The 21,437-nt window shown below is 36.4% G+C and overlaps 1 protein-coding gene across 1 annotated transcript in view; it reads left to right on the top strand.

Annotated features, from left to right (window-relative positions):
* KNDC1 (kinase non-catalytic C-lobe domain containing 1) overlaps positions 1 to 18,534 on the top strand; it is a gene marked incomplete at both ends in the record, with an annotated part of 60,135 nt that extends 41,601 nt beyond the window's left edge. The window contains 14 exons of the mRNA XM_084289933.1: positions 1,388 to 1,791; positions 9,727 to 9,820; positions 9,939 to 10,036; positions 10,309 to 10,520; positions 11,789 to 11,902; positions 12,308 to 12,455; positions 12,719 to 12,895; positions 13,467 to 13,682; positions 14,010 to 14,092; positions 15,571 to 15,721; positions 17,013 to 17,135; positions 17,235 to 17,294; positions 17,907 to 18,064; positions 18,303 to 18,534. Coding sequence (XP_084146059.1) covers positions 1,388 to 1,791; positions 9,727 to 9,820; positions 9,939 to 10,036; positions 10,309 to 10,520; positions 11,789 to 11,902; positions 12,308 to 12,455; positions 12,719 to 12,895; positions 13,467 to 13,682; positions 14,010 to 14,092; positions 15,571 to 15,721; positions 17,013 to 17,135; positions 17,235 to 17,294; positions 17,907 to 18,064; positions 18,303 to 18,534 — 2,270 coding nt within the window. The remainder of the gene's footprint in view (positions 1 to 1,387; positions 1,792 to 9,726; positions 9,821 to 9,938; positions 10,037 to 10,308; positions 10,521 to 11,788; positions 11,903 to 12,307; positions 12,456 to 12,718; positions 12,896 to 13,466; positions 13,683 to 14,009; positions 14,093 to 15,570; positions 15,722 to 17,012; positions 17,136 to 17,234; positions 17,295 to 17,906; positions 18,065 to 18,302) is intronic.
* Between the last annotated feature and the right edge of the window lie 2,903 nt (positions 18,535 to 21,437).

Here is a 21,437-nt window from a genome sequence, read left to right as displayed (position 1 = left end):
CTTTGTTTTGCGAAACTGGAATGTCACTACTTTTTATGACAATATCAGAATGGATTTTCATTTTCCTTGTTAACCCTAGCAGCACTTCTGTGTGCTTCTTTTTAAGAAAGATTAGCTCAAACTGAGAGAGGGGGCTGTATGCAGTACTCCATGTGAGGTTCTCAGTGGTTTACAACATTATTGATCTTTGCTGGACATCTTTAGTTTTATACAAAATATTGTATTAAATAGCAATACAGCTCAGTTACATATTTAAAGTACAGAGAGAAGTGAAGGTATTATGTGTATATATGCAACTACACATAGTAGTAAACTGCAGTGTTAGGAACAATAAGAAGCTAATGTCTGTTGCTGGCAAGAGAATACCATTGAAAAGCTATGCTTCTGGAACCTTAATAGAAACTACTACACCTTTCTGGGTATCTCAACAGCTGCCACAAACTCAGTTGTGCAATTTGTTTCTGTAAATTTACATTATGAAACCTCGCCTATTTCAGGAGTCCCAAATCTCCTTTCCAGCATGTTTCCATTAATTCTTACATAAAGTGCATATTATTCCGTCTATTTTTAAACTGGATTACTTCTCTGTTTTGAGCAAAGTTAGATAATTTACGGAACAGCTTATCCCCCTACTGTCGCTTAACTTTTATGGCGTAACTTCAATTTGTAAGTTTGCACTTGGCTGCTGTTACACTCTGTTACAATTTTCCATTTTGGCTCAGAATGAGTGCAAATGTAGAGCCAGACTTTCCCATGGGATATGTGACTTCTTTGCACCAGTAATTCAGGTCCATTTGAGCTCCAAGTCTGGCATATCCAAGCCCTGGAGGATTTCTCAAGTGAAAAGAGTGACTTGTGGCAGGCATAAAAGCACCTGTCAGAATCATACCAACTTTTCTTTGACTGTCACCTCAATCCTTTTCATTTGGTAGTAGCTATTATAACTGCATAGAAGTCCCATCATAACCCAAATGAATGAGTAGGAAGTTTAACATGTCCCCTTTGGCTGTGTCAAATGCCATCTATGTATAGAATAAAAGCTTCAAGACCTATAGATGAAAAGGGCTTCAAGAGCCAAGCTTTTGCTGATGCGTACACAGGTCTGATATTTTTGTTTAGAAGTTTCTGTACTATGCTTTTATTAAATGCTCGTTCTACGTATGCAGAATGTATTTTCTAATTTTCAGAAACTTACTGACCAAAACTTAATCATTCTGAAATGTCTTTAACACTTTACAACATGCAGTTGAGAAGAAAACACGGAGCCAAAATAAATATGTAACACTGTTAGAGGGCATAGGTAGTCTCATGACTGTAGTGTTTAAATTTAAAAAGCATGCATTACAGAGTGACCATTATTTCTCCCCCCACCTCTATACTCCTCTAGGAGAAGGGGAAGCAACCTTTGACATGAAGGATGAGCTTATGATAAATACATCATTAGCTGAGATGAGTTTTGATGGGATGCCTTCAGATAATTTCAAAAAAGAATCAAGGCTGCAGAATACTACCCCTACAGAAAAAGAAGGGCAATGTTTACAAAGCAATGGCTGTCATATTGGTCTAGACTTTGCAGAGGACAATGTAGAGCCGCAGGAAGAAACCATAATAAAGACAGCTGGAAACAACTACCTTGTGCCTCCAAATCTACCTGACTTTCATGGCTGTAGTCCGGGTTGGAGCAGTGCATTTTATGGAGCTGAATGTTTTGATTCAGAAGTTCATAGTTACATGAAAAATCTTGGAAAGCAGAAATCAAGTGAGTCACAAAATATAGATGCTAAAAAAGTGGTGAGTATATTGATTTAAAATCACTAAGATCCCTCTTTACTTGCTGGTTAAAAGTATGATTAAATTTGTTGCATTATACTGATTTCAACCCCACTTTCTTCTTTTAAATATTGACTCTGTTGTACTGTTTATATAAAAAAGTCTTGGTACAGTAGAATATCTTTAAGATTATATAGCTGAATAATTTTATAATATTGTATTAAATGTTCTTTTGCATAATATTTTATTAAAATGCTTTTTAAAGGTCTTGTTACTACAAATTCAAGAGGATAATTTAAGTTGTCAGCTACTTCTTGTTCTCAACAAATATTTTTTTCTTTTACTACCACAGTATCAATAATAAATTTATTGATCTTTCTGCTGGCATTACTACAACACTGACTTTCTGTGAAACACAGTGTATTTAAAATAAAAACACGGAATCATAATGCTCCAATTGCACAAAGTGTTAAATCCTGAGCATTTAACCTGAGCAAAGAAAAGCTTCATAAAATTCGGCTATTTTTTAAAACTCTATCAGACATGGATGTTACAAGTTTTGACTAGTCTATATATAAAATAGTGAAAGAAATATGAAACTGAGATTAATGGGTTTTCTTTTCTGCTATTGCAGCAGACAGGAGACCATGATTCTTAGCTGTAAGCCAATCAGTTATGAATATGTGAGTGAAGTGCAGCTTTACCCAGGTTCTTTCTGCTATCTTTTTGCTGCCTGATTGATCAAACCAACCACTACAAATCAACTGTGAAAATATATGGCATGACTTTAATTTCCATACCAATAGCTGACAAAGGCGTCAGTTCATACTTCATTTTGAACAATATAGATGTTGCTGGTGTGGTTGATAGGGGTAGTATTTAGCATTTATGAGTCTTTGTGTATTGTACTTCCAATGTAGCTAACAGCTGTATTTGTACAGCTAAGTGTTTTCAGCTAGTTTTATTTGATAATATGAGTATTTATACATATTATACTTGGAGCACAAGTTATTTAGAAAATAAATGTGGTCATTAATACTTAATAAATGTTAACGGTTAACTCTGTGTGTAAACATCGAATAAGTGCTGTGCAAATGTCAAGCAGAATGATGTAATATCTAAATCAAAATTCTGAGAATTAGACTCAATGTGAAAATTAACATGGGGAGCTCAAAAAAAACAATTATTTTAATATTTAGTAGATGATTCTCTACTGTAAAATCTAACAGACATGTCTAGCAACAGAAGGACTACAAAGGTGAAAGGAAGGCTGGTAAGTGATTCATTTGAGCAGGAAGGTGGTTTGAGGTGCTGGAGAAAGTTTCTGCCTGCCTTGTAAGGTAGAGCTTTTTGTCTCTTTTTGACTGCTTCCACCAGGACAGAAGGAAGGGTGATTGTTATGGGTGACTCCCTTCTCAGGGGAACAGAGGGACCTATTTGTCGGCGTGACCCTACCCGTAGGGAAGTCTGCTGCCTACCTGGGGCCAGGGTCAGGAACATTGCCAGAAAGCTTCCCAACCTGGTTTGCCCCTCTATTATCCACTTTTAATAGTCCAGGCTAGCAGTGATGACACTGAAGAGAGAAGCCTGAAGACCATCAAACGAGACTTTAGGGGACTGGGATGGTTAGTGGATGGAGCGGGAGTACAGGTGGTGTTTTCTTCCATCCCTACGGTGGCAGGGAGGGGTACAGAGAGGACACGGAAAGCCCACCTGATAAACACGTGGCTCAGAGACTGGTGCCAACATAGAAATTTATTTTTTTTTTGACCATGGGGCACTTTACTCGGCACCCAGCCTGATGGCCGCAGACGGGTCCCTATCTTTAAGGGGAAAATGGAACTTGGGCCAGGAGCTAGTGGGGCTTATTGAGAGGGCTTTAAACTAGAGAGGGCTTTAAACTAGGTGAGAAGGGGGACAGGGCTGAAACAAGGCTTGTTAGAGCTGTGCCAGGGGTAACAATGGCAAGGCTGGGAGAGAAGGCAATGGCCCAGCTGAAGTGCATCTACACTAATGCACGCAGCATGGGTAACAAACAGGAGGAGCTGGAAGCCATCGTGCGGCAGGCAGGCTATGACTTGGTTGCCATCATGGAAGCGTGGTGGGACCACTCTCATGACTGGAATGCTGCAATGTCTGTCTGTAGGCTCTTCAGAAGGGACAGGCAGCATGGAAGGGGTGGTGGTGTGGCTCTCTGTGTCAAAGAGAGTTTTGATGTCGTGGAACTTGAGGCTGGGAATGATAAGGTTGAGTTCCTATGGGTTAGGATCAGCGGGAAGGCCAACAAGGCAAGCATCCTGGTGGGGGTCTGTTATAGACCGCTGAACCAGGATGAGGAGACTGATGAGGAGTTCTACAGGCAGCTGACAAAAGTTGTGAAATCATCAGCGCTTGTTCTCGTGGGGGACTTCAACTTCCCAGATATATCCTGGAGGCACAACATAGCCCAGAGAAAGCAGTCTAGGAAGACTCTGGAGAGCGTGGAAGACAGCTTCCTGACGCAGCTGGTTAGTGAGCCTACCAGGGGAGGTGCCTTGCTAGACCTTCTCTTCACACACAGAGAAGGACTGGTGGGAGATGTGGTGGTTGGAAACTGTCTTGGGCAGAGTGACCATTAAATGGTAGAATTCTCCATTCTCGGAGAAGCCAGGATGGGGACAAGTAAAACTGCTGTATTGGACTTTCAGAGGGCCGACTTTGAACTGTTCAGGACACTGGTTGGTAGAGTCCCTTGGGAGGTGGTTCTGAAAGGCAGAGGAGTCCAGGGAGGCTGGGCGCTCTTCAAAATGGAAATCTTAATGGCACAGGAGCGGTCTGTCCCCACGTGCCCAAAGATGAGCCGGCAGGGAAGAAGACCGGCCTGGCTGAACAGAGAATTGTGGCTTGAGCTTAGGAGGATAAAGAGGGTTTACAATCTTTGGAAAAGAGGGCGGGCCACTCAGGAGGACTATAAGGATGTTGCGAGGCAGTGTAGGGACAAAATTAGAAAGGCCGAAGCTCATCTGGAGCTCAATCTGGCAACTGCCATCAAAGACAACAAAAAGTGTTTTTACAAATACATTAATGCAAAACGGAGGACTACGGAGAATCTCTAGCCTTTACTGGATGCAGGGGGGAACTTAGTTACAAATGATGAGGAAAGGCGGAGGTGCTTAATGCCTTCTTTGCTTCAGTCTTTAGTGGCAAAACCAGTTGCTTTCTGGATACCCAGTACCCTGAGCTGGTGGAAGTCACTATCCATGAGGAAATGGTTGGTGGCCTGCTATGGCACTTGGATGTATGCAAGTCGATTGGGCCAGATGGGATCCAACCGAGGATACTGAGAGAACTGGCGGAGGAGCTGGCCAAGCCGCTTTCCATCATTTATCAACAGTCCTGGCTATCAGGGGAGGTCCCAGTCAACTGGCGGCTAGCAAACGTGACGCCCATCTACAAGAAGGGCTGGAGGGCAGACCCAGGAAACTGTAGGCCTGTCAGTTTGACCTCAGTGCCAGGGAAGCTCATGGAGCAGATTATCTTGAGTGTCATCACGCAGCACTTGCAGGGCAACCAGGTGATCAGGCCCAGTCAGCATGGGTTTATGAAAGGCGGGTCCTGCTTGACGAACCTGATCTCCTTCTATGACAAAGTGATGCGCTTGGTGGATGAGGGAAAGGCTGTGGATGTGGTCTACCTTGACTTCAGCAAGGCTTTTGACACCGTTTCCCACAGCATTCTCCTCAAGAAACTGGCTGCTCGTGGCTTGGACTGGCGTACGCTTTGTTGGGATAAAAACTGGACGGATAGATAAAAACTGCCCAAAGAGTCGTGGTGAATGGAGCCAAATCCCATTGGAGGCAGGTCACTAGTGGCGTCCCCCAGGGCTCGGTACTGGGGCCGGTCCTCTTTAATATCTTTATTGATGATCTGGATGAGGGGATTGAGTGCACCCTCAGTAAGTTTGCAGGTGACACCAAGTTAGGTGCGTGTGTCCATGTGCTCAAGGGTAGGAATGCTCTGCAGGAGGATCTGGATAGGCTGGACCGATGGTCTGAGGTCAACTGCATGAAGTTCAACAAGGCCAAGTGCCGGGTCCTGCACCTGGGGCACAATAACCCCAAGCAGAGCTACAGGCTGGGAAAGGAGTGGTTGGAAAGCTGCCAGGCAGAGAAAGAGTCGGCTGAATATGAGCCAGCAGTGTTCTCAAGTGGCCAAGAAGGCCAACGGCATCCTGGCTTGCATAAGAAGCAGTGTGGCCAGCAGGTCTAGGGAAGTGATTGTCCCCCTGTACTCAGCTCTGGTGAGGCCGCACCTCGAGTATCGTGTCCAGTTTTGTGCCCCTTGCTACAAGAAGGACATCGAGGTGCTTGAAGGAGTCCAGAGAAGGATGACGAAGCTGGTGAGGGGTCTGGAGAACAAGTCCTACGAGGAGTGGCTGAGGGAGCTGGGTTTGTTCAGCCTGGAGAAGAGGAGGCTCAGGGGCAACCTTATCGCTCTTTATAAGTACATTAAAGGAGGCTATAGAGAGATGGGGGTTGGTCTATTTTCCCACGTGCCTAGTGACAGGACGAGGGGGAACGGGCTAAAGTTGTGCCAGGGGTGTTTTAGGCTGGATGTTAGGAAGAACTTTACTGAGAGTGTTGTGAGGCATTGGAATGGGCTGCCCAGGATAGTGTTGGAGTCACCATCCCTGGAGGTCTTTAAAAGATGTTTAGATGTTGAACTTAGCGATATGGTTTAGTGGAGGACTTGTTGGTGTTCGGTCAGAGGTTGGACTCAATGATCTTGAGGTCTCTTCCAACCTAGACAATTCTGTGATTCTGTGATATCAAACTGTTTTTTGTCCCAGGTTGCTGACAGTCTTCCTCCCTTGCTGTGTTTTTAAAAGGTCAACAATAAAGTTGATCTGATTCTACAACTCTGTGGCAAAGTGTGCTAAATCAGTGTTTAGGGGTTTCTATTTCAAAGAGTGAATTTATTATTAGTCATTTGGGCATAACTACAGTTGTCCTGACTTAGTGGCACTATCCTGTGATAAGGATAGGTTTATTTATTCAGTTCATTTATTCTTGTCTGCAACAGTAATTGAATACTTAATGAGAGTTTAACCATACAAGAAAATTCAGTTTTGGAAACATATATATCTCATTAATGGTCTTATCTCTCTAATAGATATTGAATCATTTGAATGTGTTTTTTTTTGTTTGTTTGTTTGTTTGTTTTATTCACCCTTTAAAACTAAATGCAGTTAAATTTATTTATTTATTTAAATTTGGATACCTGTAAGTAGGTTTGATAAAATTGGGTTGAGAGAAACGCTAATTGCCAGAACATATTATTTGGTATAATTTAATTTATGACAGAATCAAATGCCATAAAAATAATTAACATTTCTATTATTCTGCTCAAACCTGTTAAATACTGCCTGCACCTTAGATAGGTTATGATTTAATTAAATATAAAAAGTAGAACACATTTGTTATATTAACAATGGGATTCATCAGCTAATATGATTCCAAAAAGTGGTAATACATACCCTTCTGTTTAGAACAAATGTGAAGTAACTAGCACAAAAAGTAAAATATCTATGGATCAAAGGTGACACTTTTACTGTCATAATGATTATTAATGTTTTACTGTGTAGGCGTTTATCAGATAGTATCTTGCAGTTCTAAGGTTCAGCAAAGGTTCACCTTAATTTAGAAAAGTTAGTTTAATTTTTATTCAAATTCAATTAAAAAGCTTTGGGCTTACTTAGTTCTCTTAGAAGTTTACAAACTGTTGTCACTCTCCTTATGCATCCTCCCCCGCATCTGTATTGCTCCTTACACAAGCTTGTCCCCTACCTCTGGTCCAGGAGCTGCTGATTTTGCTCCTTGGCACAGGACACATCCAGGCAAACCAGTTCAAGTCCTTGCACTAGAGCAAGAACGGGAGGTGACTGCGAGGGCTGCCATTTCTCTAGAGGGAAGTCCAACTCAGCCCTCACAATAAGAAGTGTTGTGTTTTTTTCTGTACTCTGATAAGCTTGCTTGCAGTTCTCTTGCAGCCCCAAGCCTTCACCCTTATCCTCTTTGCCCACACTGAGTTTCAGTTCTCTCTCTAGATCTCATAAGCTACTTCTCAGTCTCTGCCAGACTTCTGTGCATCCAGCCAATGACTACAAGATTTCTAGCAAAAGCTTTACATATTCTGTCCACAGTTTTCCCTTTACCATTCTTTTTCCTATTTTCCTTTCTGTTCTGCCAATATTCTGTATCCTTTGGTGAAGCCACTCCTCAGCATATAAAAAGTCCTGTTTTGTCATGGATAGTTTGAATCTGCAAATTTCCCAGTGGAAAAAAATAAATCATTACTTCGTTCCTTAGACTTAGCGATGTTCTGTAGAAAAGCGTCCTGACAAGTTAAATGCTCTTCAGAGGATGTAGAATTTCATCAAATAACAACTGAATATGTGAGTTCATCAAAAATGTTTATATGCTAGACCTAAAATGGAAGACATTCTAGAATGGACTGGGAATTAATGTGCCTTGCTTCTGACTTCATTGCTAGTCATCTAAAGTTATTTAAGGGACAAGCCACTTCCTAAAATACCTATTAGATTCCAAACATCAGAAAATAGCCACTCTTTCTGAGTCTCTTTCTGTGATTATATTCTTTTAATCAACTTGTTTTCACTTTAACTGATGAAATGAAAACAAACCTTTAAGTAAATCAAGCTGTCTTTGATTCAGAATCTAGATAATAGTTTTTCTGTGCTTTCACTGTTCTCTACATGGTGACTGTGTAATGGTAATTCTTTTAAAAATCCACAGGGATTTTGTGACTTGCTACTAATGAACTATGTTGTTAAGCCTTTTGAGCTTTTGTGAAAAACAGTGACAGATTTTTCTCAAACTCAAATTAATTTCCAGTAAGTCCATCCCATTAAAGCTAACCTATTTACCAATCTGTTGTTTGATATGTTAGCTCTGAGCTATGTGTTTTTGATCACTCTGCTTGTGGGAGTTCTGTCTGCTGCATTTAGTCAACTTTTCCATTTGAAATGCTGTTTCATGTAATTGGGTCATTGGTAGTTAACTTAGGACACAAGTGCAAAAGCCACCACTTTCAAAAATGACAACACATACTGTTACTTGTTTCATAACAGATCTGAAGCTTTCAATATGGATGCCCATTTTCATTGGCTAGAAAAAAAAATAAACTTTTGATATGCAAACAAATATAAATGTTTACACTAACTGGATAAATTGTGATGAGTAGGATCTACTTTCATTTCTTTTCCTTGCTTAAGTTATATAATTTAAGAGAAAAATCATTCTTATTTATTATATAAAACACATAACTATAAAATATTTATATATTGATATATTTATCAATTTTTTTATTTATCAATTTTATATTGAATTGAACTTCAAAATTGAGGTGTCCTTTGTAAAGCAGCTCTCCTGGCTGCCTTCTGACTCAGATGCATAATATAACGTAACCATACTGATTTGGAAACTGTTGCTTCAATAAAACATTCAGTTCTTGCTACAAATATAGGCCAGCTGCTTAACAGAGCATTTCTGGGGTGTAACTGAAAAAAAAAAAAAAAAAAAGAGTTCTGGATGCCTGCTTAGTGTCAATAAAAAAAAAAAAAAAAGTTCTTGAAAACAAACAGATAAGTGCAATTGTAACTCAAGGCATATTGATATAAATGGATTCAGACAAACTTCAATGTTGTGTCATCATACATACACTAGCTCCAGTTCATAACATGTAGAACTGTCGTATAACTATTACTTTCCTGGGGAAGGTGATGTTTTCTGTAATTTGTCTCTAAGTGCAGGTGTGAAAGGGAATTCTGCTTGGCTAATAGCATATTCTTGTCTGTTTGGATGTTCACTTTTTTGTACAAAAATAACTACACTAAAACTTTCCTATCAGAACTTTGTATTTACCATTATGATCAGAATCATTTTTCTCTTTAAATAGGAACTAGAACAATTGCTAATGATGGAGACAAAAAATTACAGAAAGACCATACAGTTTTACCAGAAACTATTGCAGAAAGAAAGAAGAAGCAAAAGTAAGATTACAACAAATTGTCAGTAATGAAACGGGTGCATATTTATATCATTCAAGAATTTTTCCCTGTATATCAGAATAATTGATGTTTGTATGCTTTGTGTGTTTTCAATCTAAAGGTCCTGAAACTAGATCTATGTTGACCAAATTGAGAGGACAGCTACAGGAGATGAAATCAAAGGTGCAGTTTCTTGAACTGGTGAGGAAATACATGCAGGCAAGTCAGACTTTATTTTGCTTTGGTTTTATTGGTAATTTCTATACTGTATTAGTGTCATTGTCCACTTAAGTCAATGTATGAGCTGTGAAGTGGTTGTTGTCAAAGTGCCAAATTAAGGAAGGTTTGAAAGAATGATTAAAGGCAGTGTTTAAAAAGAAAAATTGTATAAAATGTGGTTTGGCTTTAGATTGAGTAAAGCACACCTTGCACGGATTTTCCTGATCATTTTCCTACATTTTAATTTTGCATGGGTTTGCCTCTCTGAGCAGATCATGTATGCAGAACAGTGGGGTGTGGAATCCTGTGTGCTTCCTACAGTCATTCACAACAGGAGAACTGAGACCATGGATGTGGCACCTACGGATGAGTCATCATTGCTTATTTACTATAATACAGAGAAACATAAATGCAATAATCAAAATGGAATAAGAGTTCTGCAGGCTGGGACACCACTTGGTTTAATGGCTTATTTATATTCTAGGTATAGTGCATTCTGTACATCATTAATTGGGAGTGCGATGAGTCATATTTATTAATTTTTAAAAAGATATAGTGTCTGGGATAAATCTTGGTTACACAGCATTGCATAAATTTTCCTTTCTGCTTTCAAGTTTAATGTTATTTCTGTGCACACTTATTTGCAGAAATGGGCATGAAAATGGTAAAAAAAAAAAAAAAAAAAAAAAAAGACTGATAAGAAATAAGCCAAATTACTAAGTTTGGATTTGATTAAAACTCAAGCAATTGATAATAAATCAAAAACTAATAACTTTACAGTTCTTTTATCCTTTACTTATTTGAAGTTTGTTTCTGATAGTTGCCATGGAATTGTGGCTTTGTTATTGCCACTAGTTTAATAATTCTTCGGAACATACAATTCAGTCGTTCTTACTAATAGAGTTTGGATATGAATATCTATAGATTTTGCTTTATAGATTTCTGACCCAGACTTTGGGAATTATCAAGATACAAGCTTATCTAAGGGCTTAGGTGAGAACAAAATTGTCCTTTAACCCTCAGCTGGGTTAAATTATTGTTTTATGGTACCTCAGGTAAGGAGGACAGAAACTGCTTGAGAGACTCCATCAGTCTTGTGCTACTGTAAGATTCTAAAAGCAAAAGACACCAGGTAACCTGTAATTCGTATTTTCACCCATTTTGAGCAGTCAGAAAGAAGCAAGATTGCAGCATTATTTCTGAAAGCTGGAAATAAAATACAGCATTTTAAATTGTAGAGGAAGTTTAGAGGCAAGTAAGAGTAAGCAAAGTGCACTACTCCCAGCTTGTCCTGACTCTTAGAGCCAGTTACTGCTGTTTCTGGTAGTTAATATTTTGCACAAAGTGAACAAATTGTTTTGGAATCAAAGTTTCCACGTTCAGCAAACTCAAACTCTCATAGTTTGCAGTAGGCCATCAGGTAGACATAGAAATTGACTTGTCTTAAGGTATCTATGAATATGTATGTACATATATGTATTTATACATATATATATATATGTATATATACACACGCATATATAATACTATCATTTCTAATGGGTATATAATAAGCATGTTCAATTTGTACTTCTACTGTTGACAAACACAATATTCATGTGTAAAAATAAAAAGAAATCAAAATTTTCCATAGAGCTTCAGTTTGAAATCCTTGCTAGTTCTTGATGTTTTGACAATTTTTGCTGTTGCTGTACTCTGATGCGAGAAGAAATTGCATTCTTGCTTGTCTGAAGCTTTTCTTGTGCTTCACAGAAATGCATTTTTAGAAGGCTATGTACAGCAGTTTCTCTACACATTTCGCTATTTCTGCACACAAGAAGAATTTTTGCAGTTTCTTATTGATAGAATCAGCAGCACTTTATCCAGGTACGGTAACTTCCCATGAAAAATATTATCAAAACACAACTATTTTTCCCCCCAAGTAACAAGCAGATGTTTCTGGAAAGACCTACTTAATTAAATTCATTTTTCGGTGTTTGTTTTTATAAGATTGGCGTGTGAGAGTGAAATTAGAGCAAGTGCTATATTTGGCAATATGCTGTCATCTTTTATTTTCTGAATTCTGAGTCTTGTTTTTCCCAGTTGTTCAGTTGGTTAGTAAGCACAATGACAGCTTTGTTTGCACAGAGTCATGGATTCTAGAAATATGAAACAAGAATTTAAGATAGTACACTCAATACCAAATAATATTTTCAGTTTTTCCAGCATTTATTTTTAAATTGGAATTGGATATAAATTCTGGTGCAATAAGTGTCTTTTTCTTCTCACCAGTGCAAGCCTGGATCCTTCCACATCACTTACCAAAATATGTAACCGCAGTTTCTACATCCTGCAGGCTTGGATTGAAGACTGTTACAGTGTAGACTTTGCAACAAATGCAGACCTTTTATGTACCCTAAAAGAATTTATTTCTTCCAAGGTAAACAAGAATTTTAGTGCAATCTTTAAGGAGTAAATAAATAAATAAATAATAAAATAAAATAAAATAAAACTAAAAAAAAAAGTCCTAATTACAACTATAGTAAAGTACAAAAAAGACCAGTGCTATTTTTGATAACCATAGTCAATACATCTGGTTTTGGACAAACCAGACAAACCAAAAAAATACTTGTATTGTCTTTCTTGCTTATAATTTACAAGAAATTGAGTTCAATTTTCTGTTAACCTGTTTTGTGTTTACAGGTAGCTCCATTAAATGGCTATGGTGAACGCTTGTTGTCATTGCTTGAGGATGCTTCTGCCAGGAAAAATGACAGTGCTCAGCTGTGCTCCAGCATGGACAAATGCGAAGAAGGGGAGGAGGACAGAAGAACATTGCACTCCATGTATAAAAAACTCTCAGAAGATGTTTCCAGAAAGGTGTGTCCTATGGACTGTACTATGTGGAGCACATTTCCACATACTGTTTTTTGACAGTAAAAATCCAGCTTAAGGTCTAGATCCCGATTTAGTAATGTTTATATACCTGTATTTTAAATCTTTTGAAATTATTGAAAGCCTATAAAGTTGTATAAATTAGGATTCTGTCTTAATTGTGCCCTGTCAATTCTTTCAGTAATAATAGCTTTAGATAATCCAAATTCTGAGAGGAATTTTTACTCTTCATTGTTGATATTAGCGTGTGACTCACGTATAAAATTTCAGAATATATATCATTGTATGGCAGTAAGTTTGAAAACACAGAAATTTGGCTTAAATACCAATTGTTGATTGAGATCTGGTAGCTCAGATTCATTACCCATGTGTATTATATTTGCTTAAAATAGCAATGTGTATAAACCAAAGTGTCCATTGTAACCCTGAAGATTAACTGAAGAGTTTTGCAGCCAAAAAGATCTTTCTCTAACAAAATGTTCCAGAAACTTACATCAAGGAACTTACACAATGTTAGCTTTAGAGAAGTTGTAGCTTTACATATTTTTTTCTACAGAACTTTAACTGGAAACTTTCCAAAGGTATGGGACCAATAGCACAGTATCAGAGGGAGCGACTTTACACTATTTCATCGGTTTTGCCAAAGCCATGCTATAGCAGTTTTACAGAAGAATTTCCAGTCTCCTTTGCTAAAGCTGATGAACTCGGACCGTATATTTTAACAGAATACAGTGCACAACAGCTTTGTTGCCAGCTGACATTACTGCAACAGGTACAAAGGATTAGGTTTACTTGGAAATACAAATGACATCTGTCTTCCTGTTATATACTCTATCTCCTTTCTCTACCATTTTCCACCCCATTTCAAGCTTAGTAGGCTTCCAATATTTCACTACACTTTGAAATAAAATACTCCATTTTTGTCTTGAAATCTCTGTGGTAAAACATAGAATGGCTAATTCCATTCTTAGACAGTGATCCATCTGATCAATTTGCTGAAGAAAGAACAACGAATAAAAAAGAAATCAGACATTTTTATCCCCTAGCATTTTAAAAGAACTGCTAGATCTAACAGATACATCTTGTTCTTTTTGTTTAGGAATTATTTCATAAATGTCATCCAGTACATTTTCTAAATTCAAGAGCACTTGGTGTTAAAGACAAATGTGTTCCTGTCCAAAAGTAAGTTTCTTATTTTAACTGTCCCTCTATTACAGTCATGCATAATAAGTTATTATCACTTAGATATATATAATGCATAATAACTTATTATAACTTATATATGTAATATATCTGGTATATTATAACATATATATAATATATCTGGGAAGAGAGAAACATTTTTAAATACTTTTTTGGGGTGGGGGGCTAGGTAGATATGTAGATATTCTGATTACATATATTTTTGAATTTCAGGAGACATTACGTATGTGCGTGTGTACATATATATATATGTACACACGCACATACGTAATATATGTATATATATATAAATATATATATATATTTATATATAAATATATATATATATAAGTACATATATATATTTTTTATATATATATATAAATATATATATGTACCTATGCATGCATATGTATGTGATTTGTCACGTATGCAAGGTGATTTCTTTGAAATCTATAGTGGGCCAGGCCTAAATATTGTGGAAGATTTGTGTTGTTGGTGTTGCTTCAGAGATCTTTATTTTTGGAGAGAAAAAGAAGTACAATGGCTTCTGAAACAGGTTACTTGATAATGTGCATGCACGTGTGGCGCATGCATGCATAGAAATGACAACTATAGAACCACGGGGTGGGAAAAGACTTCCCAGGATCACATACTGCAGTATGTCCAGCCCTGCCTTAAGCAAGGCCAGCTGGTGCAGGTTACCTGGGATTTGTGTGCTCTTTTGTGGGTTCTGAATGTGGATTGGGACCCCACAACCTCCCAGTGCAATGTTCATTTTGCACTGCTAGGTAAATAAAGTATCAGTCTTCATAGATACAAAAGTAGTTTCCTAGAGTTGTTAGAATGTAGAATGGTTACCAACCTATTTAAATTTATTTGCTAAATGATAATTAATGTTTTCATCTGGCCACATGGACTCAATTATATTTTATTTATGCTCTAGTACTTATATACTCAGTGGATTCAGCTAGCTTCTAATTAGTACTTATTAATTACATTACTTGTAGTAGACTTTTCTAAGGATCATCTGTTACAGATTGTTGAAAGGCAGAGGTTAAATCACCTGATTTATACTGATTTGAGGTTCAGACATGGAAAAAAAATTGGCACCACTAAATAACTGGCTCAATTTCTTTAATAACAGCAGTTTTTAATGAGCTTACTGGCTGTGATTTTATTAGGGTGTTTTTTACTGCTTTAACAATTTTATTTGGTAATAAGCGGGTGAAGGTGCCTTTATATACAGAAGTATCTACTGTATATGTTTATTGTGTAATCACATATACATGTGATTACACGTATGATTATCTTTCTTCTATAAAAAGTAACATAGCTCCCTAAGTACATTGTAAAAAGTTACAAAGTCAGAACTGCAAGCACTGCAAAATTATTTTAAATGGTTAGAAATTGGCACCTTACCTTCAAAAAAAAAAGTCAACATGACTTATTTTTCTTTTCTTCCACCCTTTCCGTAGAGCTGTTTCTGCTGAGGAAGTTTCATTTAAAGTCTGTAATCTGTTTCTATCGAAGTGCATACAGGACCAGTACCTTCTACAATTACTGAGAAATGCAGACAGTACCAGTACCTGGGTTGCTGCTGAAATTGTAACATGTCACACATCTAAGGTTAATCATTGTTTTATTGTATTATTAATTATGAAGCATTTATTTGTTAATGTATATGCGTATGTTAATATATAATGCTATGTATAAAACCTGAAAAAGTGTTCTAAAATACACCTGTGAAGTTAACAGCTTAGTTTATTGTAATTAAGAGGGTCTGTTTGATGTTTTAGATGTTTTTTAGTAGCAGGTGTTAATAGAACATAAGAAATGGGTTGCTGAGGAAAAAGAGTTGTCTGACTTTCGTAAGAGACCTTTGAGACAGAAAAAAGAAAAACTTGTGATGAAGGGATGTTAATACAGTCAATAATTCTGATAAAATATGAAAGAAGATATCTCTCTCTTTTCTTCTTTTCATTTAATTTAATTTTCAGTCACTTTGTAGATTTATGTAATAGTACATTTCAGAGGTAACTTGATTCTATTAAATTTTCATGTCTATGCAGATCTCACTTTTTTCAAAACCAACAGCTGTTGAATCTTGTGATTAACTGAAATTTCAGAACTGTGCATGTTGCTTATATACCTCTTTAAAGAGTGACTTTCTGTCAAACTATCAACTTGATTAGTACTTTGAATTCTGAACTGAATCCTGGAAAAATATCTTAGCAAATATGTGTCTATTAGTATCGGGGAGCTACCAGTTGATTCCTTTCTAACCACTGAAAAACATGAGTCTGCATCTGCTCACAATTATTTTATTTTTAGCTCTGGGAGTTTGGAGGCCAAACATCTCAGTTCCCTTATCACTCTTTCTGTTTCATTATTTATTAGGTTTTAATCGAGCTTCCCTGTTTATCACATTTCTCAAAATATATGTGAGGTGGACAATTTAAACAAATGTCCTAAACAAATCCTGGCGGAATATATTCACAATATATTTTTCTAACAGGCAGTATAGTTTGGTTGGTCATATAGTTTTGGTTAAAGTCTGCATGTTTTGACAACTTTTAAACATAAGTGACCAGTTAGCAGACAGTATGTAAATGTATTTCAATGAGCAGTGTTGCTAGTCCTTTACTTTTCCTCTGCTGTTTTCTTCTAGTGCCTCTTTTCAGCCTTGTAAGAGCAATAAAATCAAGAAATTAACAACAGTAAACCCTGGGCATGGCTTAGCATCATCCAATACTTGCAAGGGTACTTCATTTCTATGAAATCATTAAGCCTAATTTCTCATTCCAAACTGAGGCAATATACTGATGAAGCATTTTGCTAGCAATTGACTTAATTTGATAGTTTCCAAATTCACATGAACTAAAAAAAAAAGTTTATTTTTTTCTTATTTTTTTTCCAGCTGCAGGTGAGCTTGTTATCAAAATTTCTTCTTATAGCAAAATCCTGCTATGAACAAAGAAATTTTGCTACTGCGATGCAAATCCTAGCAGGCTTGGAAAATCTTATTGTACGACAGTTACCAGTAAGTTTGGGGCTCTCTATTGTAACTATTTTGCTTAACATAATCTCATTCCAATATAGACATTAATGCAAAAAACAATGTATTTTGTTTTATTGTAAGGCCTGGAAAATCCTACCTGCAAAAGTAGCTGAAATAATGGAAGAACTCAAAGCTGTTGAGGTATAGTATAAAGTCTTTAACATACAATATTTCTTTGGCGTTGAAGAATATTCAATATCTGACTAAATGGGTGCTTCTGGAGGATGAAATACAAAATTATTTTTTTGCATTATGAAGGAGATTTTAACTTGTTCTGGGACTGTTGGCTCTTGGTCTAAGTTTACATTTTCACTTCATTTTTTCTCAGAAAAGATTCTTAATCACACGGGATACAAGAAAGTTGTTTCAAAGCAAACTAAGGAATTACATTTTCTGAGGATTTGAGCAGGATTTTTATAATCTGTTTTGAAAAATATTAAGTGTTTATTTTATCACAGGCATTATATTATTGATTTATCTGATTCAAAATCAGGTAGAAATTCTAAAACACAATTTTGGCTGTGAATCAAAACACTTAAACATTGTATACGTAATGGTTTGTGATTAAAGTTCCTTCTTTGTTTCTGTATTTCAAAATGTTTGCCAACAGATTAGTTCAAAGTGTTGTCTTCAATACCAATAGTTAAAAATTTATTAAAAATGAAATGTTGTGGTAAGCAGATGAAGTAGAGATCTTATAAAGCCTACCCTGATACTTATCAAAACATTTATCTGTGTACGCTTTTACACCAGGTGTTTTTAAAAAGTGACAGCTTGTGTTTGATGGAAGGAGAAAGATACAAAACACTTCCAACAATTCCATCAGCCCATGTTTTGGCTATGCATGTCCAACAACTTGAAACTGGAGGATTCACAATGACAAACGGAGCTCACAAGTGGACTAAACTTAGGTAATTGTTTTAACTATATATTTACGTCACCTAACTTTGTAAAATAGAATGGTGTCTAATGAGATAATGAGAGCTAACACAAGATTTTCCATCTAGCAATTTAAATGTCAGTCATTTTGACATCTAAGTGGACAGATACTGTATAAGTAAATGCTCAATGCTTTTGAATTTCCTTCAAACTTTTTTCTTCTGTCAGAAGCAAAACAAACTAATATTTTTTACCATATTTTCTTTCAAGAAATATCGCAAAAGTTGTGAGCCAAGTTCGTGCGTTTCAAGAGAATCCATATACTTTTACACCAGATTTCAAGCTCCAGTCTTACCTCAGACATAGAATAACTCATTTTAAAGATGCAGACATTTCTGCCTTGGCAGCTGACAACTGTGCCAACTTCCATCAGATACCAGCAGAAAAACATTCTCGAAAAATTCAGGACACACTACGCAGAATGAAGGCAACGTTTCAGTAATTATTTACATTTTAGCTGTTCTATTCCTAGTCTGTAAAACAGGATTAAGTTGACTTTATCTCTTGAACCAATTCTCAAGCATAAACTTAAAAGTGATTTAAAATATTAGCTCAATTTGAAATGGATATATTTCTTAATGTGGAATACTAAAATGCTGACTAATGAGATTTGATTCCCTGGCAACTGGATGAAAGATCAAAGCCTGAAAGTAAAGAGACAAATTTTGTCACTGTTCTTTAGCATAAAAAATAATTACCCCACAGACAAATATCTGAAAAGTACTGTGGAAAAAAGTTATACTTCCATCTCCTGTTGGCCTAGGAGAGTTTAGAGTATGCTTCATTGAATGTTGAATATATTTTTATATAAGCATAATACATTTGTATCCTGACACAGTGTGCATATAATTCAGGGACACAGATCCTCTATTATCTGTTGACTGTTGGTGGGACTTGCTTTTATGTTGTGTATTATAAAACTATACTTAGCTTAAATAACTGGCTATCTTTTCCTTCAGGCATTTTAAGGAAGGAGAGGAATGCCGTGCTGTAACGTTTTTTGTTTGTTTGTTTAATTTTACTGTCATTAAACTAACCTGTTTCCATATGAAAGTAAGATCTGAATCTACATCTTACCACTTTGTTGCTTTGCCTCTTCCTTCATGGTCTTGTGAAAAGAGCAAATGTGAAATTGCTTTTTTTTCTGTATTTGATACAAGAATCACTTTGCTAATCGTGTGTGTATGTATGTGGGCATATTGATTATGGCTTTTTCTCCTGAGGTTGCTCTTGTAGATTGCAGTGCTCCAGCAGCATTACATACAAGATAACTGTAAGAAAATTGGATCTGCATCTTGTAAAATTTTGGTGCTAACCTGTTTATAGAGCTTGTGCTTACAAGACCTTCTAAATGGCAATGAAAGGTGATGCTATAGCTAGAAAGTTTGTTGAGCTACCCAGATTTATGCAAGGTCAAGACTTTAAGCCTACAAATTAATTAAAAGTACAAGTATTTCTACCAGAGGAAACAATGGTAGTATTGAATGAGAAGTAGGAAAGGGTGAGAAACAGAAAATAAGCTCTGTCCTGAAAGTGATTTGCTAGAACTGTATTTAAAAAAATAAGGAAAAATATATTTTGGGAAGAGCAGATAAGATCTAACTGTCTTGTCATGTTTTGGTGATGGAGAAAGAAATACGTAGAAAATGGAAATGTGCGCATCTGTAGTATTTTACAAAATGTACTATTGTATTTGAAAGAAATGCATGTGCACATGTGAAATTGTAGCTTTTTCAATGTTTAAGAGAGAAGCTTCCCCTTTTCTCTTATCAATAATGGCAATATATACCATCACAGGCCTTCTGCTTCTCATCTTTCTCAGTCAAACACAAGGTATGCCTGTACTTTCCATTAAATACCTCAGTTATTTTTTCCTACTAATACGTTAACACCAAACTAACTTTTTTGCTCTTTTTGGTTTAAACACAGGATAACTCAGTCTTCAACAGGATTTTCTTGCATTTGTTATACTTTTAAGATGATTTATTTTGTTATTTGCCATATGTAGGTTTAGCATGTCTTTAATTGTAGTTTTTCTACTTACCCTTAAGGAAGTAAAATGTGTTGCCATTTCAATAAACTTAAATAATATTTCTCTAAAAATTTCCAAATGTGAAAACATTTAATCATTACCTCCTATCTTTATATGATGCAGTGATTTAATAATGTAATGGGTTATCTTCAAAAATAAGTTCACATATTTGATCTATATGCCTTTATTTTAATGATTTGGATTTTTAGTTATTTGCTTTTTCTCGATCAAAAATGCATCATTTACTTAAAGCCACGCCTTGCCTTTGAAAGACAGTAAAATCTGAAGTAGCATAAGCTTTACTAATGCAAAGAACTCCACAAAACTTGATAACATGATCTTAATAAATGCATTTTATATAGTTACCAATCAAGCTGTTGAAATTGCTTTTATGGATTTACTTAACATTTATATTTTGCACACATGTTAATTCATATATTTCTAATAGTTTTATCAGGATTTGAAGCATCTACTACACCTAGAAAATATTATTTTTATTCTATGATGATTACTGGTGCTATACAAGAATTTAAAAGTAATTTCATATCTCCTGCATAATGCTTCAGTATATAAGACTGTCATTATGAATGCATAGTATTGAGTTATGGTACTACTTTGGGGTGTTTTCATCAAACAAATATTTAAGATTTTGTATTGAGACACCACCCCTCAGCAACATCAAATGTAAATAGCTATTGGGGGGAAAAAAAAAAAAACACTTTTACTAGGAAACTGGTCTGCTTTTGTCCATGAACACTAATGTATGCACATCTTATGTGAAACAGATTTCTCAATAAAGTTATGTCTAGCATCTAAATGTACTGCTTATTTATGACTAGCATGCAGTAAGGGTTGGGCTAAACTTTTCTGTCTTTGTGGGGAATGTCCTTCTAAAACAAAACACAGAACAAACCATGTGAAAACAGCACGTTCAGTCGTATCTATATGGCCCCATGTTCCTGTTCCAATGCCAAATTAGAATGTTTGGAAAAATGAAGTTTGTTCTATCAGCCAGAATTGCCACCAGCTGTCCTAGTTCTTATTTTTTTTCTTTCTTTTTTTTTTTTTTTATTTCTACACATCCCTCACTAGTCTTGATTTTGTCATTTATTTTTCAGACAATGACCTGTGGAGTTTCTGAAATGAAGTATGCTCCTCGGGAGCCTTTCCAACTCCTCTGTGCGTAGTGTTCTTTTTGTGTCCCTTTGCAGGTGTCTGTCCCCAGAATCTCTGGGGTTTTCAGTACTCCTGTGAGAGTATTGGGAACTGTGTCCTAGTTACTTGCTGCATTGGAAAGCATGTTTTAAGGATCA

The sequence above is a fragment of the Netta rufina genome (genome assembly GCF_964035555.1).
Source record: "Netta rufina genome assembly, chromosome: 7".
NCBI lineage: Eukaryota > Metazoa > Chordata > Aves > Anseriformes > Anatidae > Netta > Netta rufina.
This window is presented reverse-complemented; position numbering and strand designations above follow the sequence as displayed.